The 6,295-nt window shown below is 52.7% G+C and overlaps 1 protein-coding gene across 1 annotated transcript; it reads right to left on the bottom strand.

The window, feature by feature from the left end:
* Positions 1-239: 239 nt before the first annotated feature.
* Positions 240-4,916, bottom strand: GCC1 (GRIP and coiled-coil domain containing 1). Its single transcript, XM_024763321.1, has 2 exons — positions 3,528-4,916; positions 240-2,355 (listed from the first exon to the last, which is right to left on the bottom strand). Exons 1-2 carry the CDS (start codon positions 4,557-4,559, stop codon positions 1,060-1,062), a joined length of 2,328 nt encoding a protein of 775 aa, XP_024619089.1. The 5' UTR covers positions 4,560-4,916; the 3' UTR covers positions 240-1,059.
* Positions 4,917-6,295: the final 1,379 nt, after the last annotated feature.

The raw sequence follows: 6,295 nt of genomic DNA, 5'->3' as shown, positions 1-6,295 counted from the left end.
CTATCCACGGAGCAGCAAGTACCCCAGCCCAGCCTCAGCTGAATTCCCACCATTTTCCTGTGAGGGTCATAGCATCCTTCTGGAATCCTCTGCAGCACATCGTCTTCCTCTTCCCTGCCCCTACAAAGGCAGAAACAGCTTGGAGGGGAAGGGTGTAAATCTCTGAGCTAACTCCTTATATCCAGGCAGGATCAGAGCTTCCTGATCAGACCCCTCTCTGTAAGAAGGTAGAATTTTTTTCTTAATGGAAGTTCAACATTGAGGGAAAGCTAGCAAAGTCATTCACTCACAATCTCAGGCCAACCCTGGGCAGACAGGTTAAGGCAGGGACAAATGTGAGAGGTCTAGAACCCTATCCAGGCCAAAAGCAGGTCGCTCAGGAAATCCCTAAGATCCAACTGGTGCTCAGGGTTCTCTCTAGGATAGTCACAAGTGGTGTGTTTTGTCCAGATTGGTTAGTTCATACCTAGCCCTAAGTATTCCAAGCTTCCCAGTTCCAAGATGAACTTCCCAAGTTCACTATTCCTTGGCCGTTTGGAGTAGGGGACAATCTGTCACTATTTCAAACTTCCTGATCCCTCTCCAGCCTGAATTTCTGTCCCCAGAGAATTGGGGCAGCAGTTGACCAGATTCAAGATTTTGATGAGATGGAGTAAATAGCTGGTTCTTGTGCATGTTTAGAAATTAACTGAACCCCCTTTGGAGTCGTATGTACTCCTAGCTCTGCACTAGGAGTATGATATTAAAACCAAAAACACCTTATTTTAAAAGACTCTCACTTCCCCAACTTTTGCACCTCTGAGTCCTAACCTCTCCCCCCGCTTCCCCTCACACACACCACCAGAAGATGCTGTCCCAACACTTTTAGTACCTCTAGGGCCCAAGGATAAAATGGCATTAATGGCATTTGGCAGAAAATCCCAACCCACATTGAGGATTCCTCCCATGTCAACACAGTGAAGAAATAAATGATAATGTAAGAGAAGAGGCAGGAGAAACCAGAGCCTGCCCCTTCTCACAGAAGAGGCACAGAAAATTGAGGAGTTAGTGAAAATGGCATCATCTCTTGCCAGAAGGCCACCAACTACCACCGGCTGGGAGCCGCATGATCACTTGTTTCTCCTCCGGACTGAAGTGCAAGATGGTGAGGATGGCGGTGAGCGTCTGCTGGCGGCCCACGGTGTCCGGCAAGGTCAGGAAGCGGTAGATGATGTTCTTGAGGTACTCCAGGTTGGCTCCCTCCCGACTCTGGTCCCTGATGTTCTTTGCAATGTGGCTCTGCAGGGCTCCCACCTCCTCCCGATGCCGCTCCCCCTCCTCCAGCAGCCGATCCTGCAGCTGATGCACCTCCCCCTCCAGCCTGTGCTTCTGCTTCCTCAGTGATGTGATCTCCACCTCCTTACGGGCCAACTGCTCGGCGTAAAGGAAGAAAGTGGGCTCGTTGGCCGCAGCTAGCTGCAGGGCTTGGGTCAGGCTGTCCGGAGCAGATGTGTCCGCCGGATCCCCGGGGCCCACACTGCCCACAGGGCTTCTGCGTCCCGGCAGCCCAGAGGACAAGGCCACGGAACGCAGCTGCTCCAGCTCCAGGTCCTTCTCGGCCAGCACGGCCAGGGCCCGGTCCCGCTGCTTGTGCAGCTCCTCCTCCAGTTTCAGCGTGCGGTCCCTGAAGTCCAGCTGGCTCCGCTCCAGTTCCTGCCGGTGGATGTGCTGCAGCCGGGCCAGCTCCTGCTTCCAGCCCTCAGCCTCCTGCTGGTGCTGGCAGTCGAGCTCCTCACAGGACAGCCGCAGCGAGATGTACTTCTCCTTCAGCTCCGCCAGCTGCTCCCGGGCTTCCTCCAGCTCCTTGCCCAGGTTCCCGTCTTTGACGTTCTTGCTCTTGAGGACGACCTGGGCCCGCATCTTGTACCTCTCAAACTCCTCCTTCAGCTGTTTCAGCTCCTGCTGGTAGTAGAGCGCACTGGCCTTCTCCCCGTCAGCAGCCTCTGAGCTGGGCATTATCTCCAGGTTGCAGAGCTTCTCCACGTCCAAGGTCACCTGGCTCTTCCTGGCCGCAACCTGAAGCAGCCTCTTCAGCTTCTCCATCTTGTCCTTCAGGACATTGACATCCAGACTGGACTCCTCTCCATGGCTGTCCAGAGGGGACCGGCTAGAGGCCGCTAGTGCCAGTGTCTTGTTCTCCAGGTCGAGCTGAAGAATGCGCTCCTTCAGCTTCTGGATGGCCAGCTGGTCCTTCTGCTTGGCTTTCTCATAGGTGCCCAGCAGTTCCGACACCTCAGATATTTGATTCTCCAGGGCCGCCACCCTCTGCTCTTCCAACTGCGATTGCTGTCGTAGCTGATCTTCGGCGACGGCTGTCTGGAAAACAAGGGAACAGGTGGAGATGCATCCAGAAAAGTCACAAGGCCCGATGGCAAACTTTGAGAAAGCAAGAGAGGGGAGCAACAGGGTTACGGGACGGAGGTGGCCCGGCAAAAATGGGAACTGGGAATTTTTCTGTTCGTTTGGGAGCTAACCCAAGCTCCTGTAACCTGCTCCCAGACACACATTATACCAAACAACATTAAGAACCTTTGTAGATCTGCTGTTGTTCGGCTTTAGTGTTTCTGCTCTCTGTTCTCGTACGCCAACCTCACATATGAAGTGTGCTCTTAACCATATGACATTCTTTCCCACTTCCAATATTCCTGGAAGTTCTAAATTGACTTGGATCTCTCCCCACACTGAAAGGTGGCACTGTAAAATAGCATACCTTTCCACACAAGGCAAATGTTGACTGCAAGCAATACAACAGGTTACTTCTTCTGAGAAAATTCCCTTTGCCCCCTTCAGCCACACTACCTACAGGAATACACTGTTACCTATATATAGGCATATTCCTACAAGCATACACTCCACCTTTCACTGCACAGCCGCCACTACACTGCTTCACAGAGCACAGCTGAGAAGATGCCAATGCCCAGATGCTCAGAGCTGTCTGGCTCCAACCCGGCCTACACGCAGAAACTCCACATCCTATTGGAAGCACGCTCTGTGGATACTGTCAACACCACACAGAAAAGGATTTCCCAGGACTCACAAATGAAAGTTTTTGAATAACATCAAAAATCGACAGTGCAGGGCTTCCCTGGTGGCACAGTGGTTAAGAACCTGCCTGCCAATGCAGAGGACACGGGTTCGAGCCCTGGTCCGGGAAGATCCCACATGCCGCGGAGCAACTAAGCCTGTGAGCCACAACGACTGAAGCCTGCGCACCTAGAGCCCGTGCTCCACAACAAGAGAAGCCACCGCAATGAGAAGCCTGCGCACCGCAACGAAGAGTAGCCCCCACTGGCCGCAACTAGAGAAAGCCCGCGCACAGCAACAAAGACCCAATGCAACCAAAAATAAATAATAAATAAATAAATAATTTAAAAATAAAATTGACAGTGCAGCCACTTAGTTCTAACTATCAAAAGAGAAAAAAAAGCCCTAATATTTCCCCATTTCAGGTTAAACGACTAATGTTTGAAGGAGATGAAGATAATTACCTTCCTCATTTCCTGCTGCAGCTGAGCCTGGAAATGGCTTTTAAGGCAGGCGGCCTCTTCCTGAAGCTCCTGCAGCCGGGGGTCAGGCCGATTCTTCTCATCTCGAAGAGCCTGCAGCTCACCTTTCAGCTCCTCTACCTCACGGGTCAGCTGCTTGGTTTGCAGTTCAAACCCTTCCATCTGACCGGCTGCATAGGCCCGCCCAGCCAGAGCTTCTCGGGTCTCTTCCAATCGAAGCTCCAAGTCCTGGCGCTGGGTCCTCTCCTCCTGCAGCAGCTTCTGGAGCTCACGCAGCATCAAGGCATGGTCACTCTGCTCTTGGGCCCGATCGTGCTGCTGTGTGATAAGTCGGGCTTTGGTTTCTGCTATCTGCTCCTGCAGCCCCTTCAATTCTCCCTCCAGCCGGCCCCTCTCCTCCTCTGCTTTTTTACTGGCATTATCTAAGTCCTGTTTCATCTTCTTTTTGTCAGCCAGGTAAGAAGCTTCCATACGGGACTTCTCCTGGGTGACTGTTGCCAAAGAGCTGGTCAAAGTCGCCAACTGAGTCTTCAGCTGGTGCAGTCGTTTGTCCACCTCCCCACTCCCAGACGGTCCATCCCCACTACTACTGCTAACGCCGCTCTCCGATCCACTGGCCTCTTCGGACTTTAGAGGTGGTGGTCCACGGGCCAGTCTGTCATCTTCTACCCCAAACTCACCCTTGGTGCTGGTGAGACTGGCCGCAGTATCTAAGCTGGTGGCGGTCCCAGTGCTATCCTCGCTGTGAGTGGAGCATAGGTCATCCACAGAGTCAGGAAAGGTGAGGCCTTGAGGCTGGACACCTGCAAGGCCCACATCCGCCTCGTGGGATACCGACAGCACCTTAATGCTGGCCTCCAGCGCCTCTTTCTCTTTCAGCAGACTTTTATAGGCGCGGACTACATCCTTGAGACGTGCCTGGTACTGGAGGAGCTGCTTCTTCTGGGTCTCAATGGTCTCCAGCAGGTCCTTCTTGCTTGGACCGCCCCCGAAATTCATCCCAAACTTCTCCATGAGGGTTCAGAACGGGTTGTTCCACGTCAGTGTTCGGACAGCCTGGGAGAGGGTCACGGAGACGCTGGCGGGGAGAGAGTTGTCCCTAAGGCCGCACACCCGCTCCTCACAGCTATTCGTGACCGGATGCAGGGCAGCGGGGCAGCCTGACAGAAGCGCCCGCCAGGTCCCAGGCAGCAGGGCAGGGGCGGGTCCTATCCTAGAGGCGGGGCGACGCTGGCAAGAGAGGAGCACACTGCCAGGGCTCGCCCGCACTGTCCCAAAAGCCGCTCCGCGCTCCCCGCTCGCCCGGGCCACAGCAGCACCGGCCGGCCCCCCGGCCAAAGCTTTAAGCTGAGCGTAGCCCCATTCCGACTTCCTAACTCTACCGGTTAGACAACCGCGCTTCCGGGGCCACTGGAAGTGACGACAGCACGACGCCTCAGGCCCCGCCCCCCGTGGGCGCGAGGTGGGCGGAGCTACTTCAGTCGAAGGGTGGGAAGCCGCCTGTTGCGAGCTCAGCTGGGCGACGAGTCGGTCACTCGCCACCAGAGCAGAGCAAGCAAAGTCGAGTACACGGAAGTAATGCTGGTTTGGTGAGGGCGCCTGATCTTGCCCTAGCGCTACGATCAGCGAGGGACGGGGGTGACGTCGCACTGTGTCCTTACCAAAGACCCAGGTGAGCGACACGACCCCACTGTTTGGGGGCTCAGTGCATTTGTGTCCCTAAAGAGCAACAATTAAGACTCCCTTTCGGACCACGAAAATGACAACCCTTTCTAGGACAGTATTTGGCACCTAGTAGGTGTACAGTATAATTATTAGCATCCTTTCTGAGTTCTGCTGAGTTCATTAAACAAATATATATAGATGACTGTATATAGCCATGATGTCCATCCTAAGTGCCAACTATATTTCAGAAGCTTCACAGGAGTTTTGCTATTCAGTCTTTACAGTAATTCTGCTGAGTGGGTATTATTAGCACTATTTTACAGATAGGGAAACATGAGGCACAGAGAAGCTAAGTAACACGCCCAAGGTCACACAGCCAGTAAGTAAGTTTGGAATCCTATCTGGATCAGTCTGAGTCTCAACATAACCAAATGCTGTGCCAGATGATCACCATGAAGAAACAAGGTCCTGCCCTCAAGGAGACCACATCTAGAGAGGAAGCAGATGTGCAAACAGCAGTATATTCAAAGTGGTACAGAAGTTAAGAGGAGGGAGGCCTGTCTAGGGGAGACAGAGAAGGCTCTCAGTGGAAATACTTTGGGATTTGAAGGATGAGTACTGATTGCCCATCTAACTAGAGATGAGGGAAACAAACATTCCAGGCAGAGGGGAAAAAATGCAAGGACTCCTGGGGCATCAGAGAGCCTGGCTCACCCTGGAAGCAATGAGAATCATTTCAAGGCAGTAGCTTAGGGTATGCGAAGGAGGTGGCAACAGATGGGGCTGACACAATAGATGAGGACCCAAATTAAGGCATTTGGATTTTATCTTGGGTGATAAGACACTAAAGGATTTTCATCGCAAGAGTGGCATCATCAGGTCTTGTATGACAAGGTGAAGATACCAAGGTGCAGAAGGCCATTTTCATTCATGGGGATCAGATGGTAGTGAAATAGAGCAGTGACAACAGGGATGGAAAGAAAAAGGCTAATTGAAAGAGCTAAAGATGACTTGGTCACCACTAGTTGTGTTATTATATTGGAACTCTTTTAAATGTGCTCTTCAACATTGTAAAAACCTTCTTA

The sequence above is a fragment of the Neophocaena asiaeorientalis genome, unplaced genomic scaffold (assembly GCF_003031525.2).
Source record: "Neophocaena asiaeorientalis asiaeorientalis breed wild unplaced genomic scaffold, Neophocaena_asiaeorientalis_V1.1 scaffold681, whole genome shotgun sequence".
Lineage (NCBI taxonomy): Eukaryota > Metazoa > Chordata > Mammalia > Artiodactyla > Phocoenidae > Neophocaena > Neophocaena asiaeorientalis.
This window is presented reverse-complemented; position numbering and strand designations above follow the sequence as displayed.

Excerpts from the sequence above, each read along its gene's own strand:
- GCC1 (XM_024763321.1), bottom strand. The coding sequence starts at position 4,559 with ATGGAGAAGTTTGGGATGAATTTCGGGGGCGGTCCAAGCAAGAAGGAC. Across the intron at positions 2,356-3,527 it reads TGCAGCAGGAAATGAGGAAG|ACAGCCGTCGCCGAAGATCA; the intron begins GTAATTATCTTC and ends CTTGTTTTCCAG.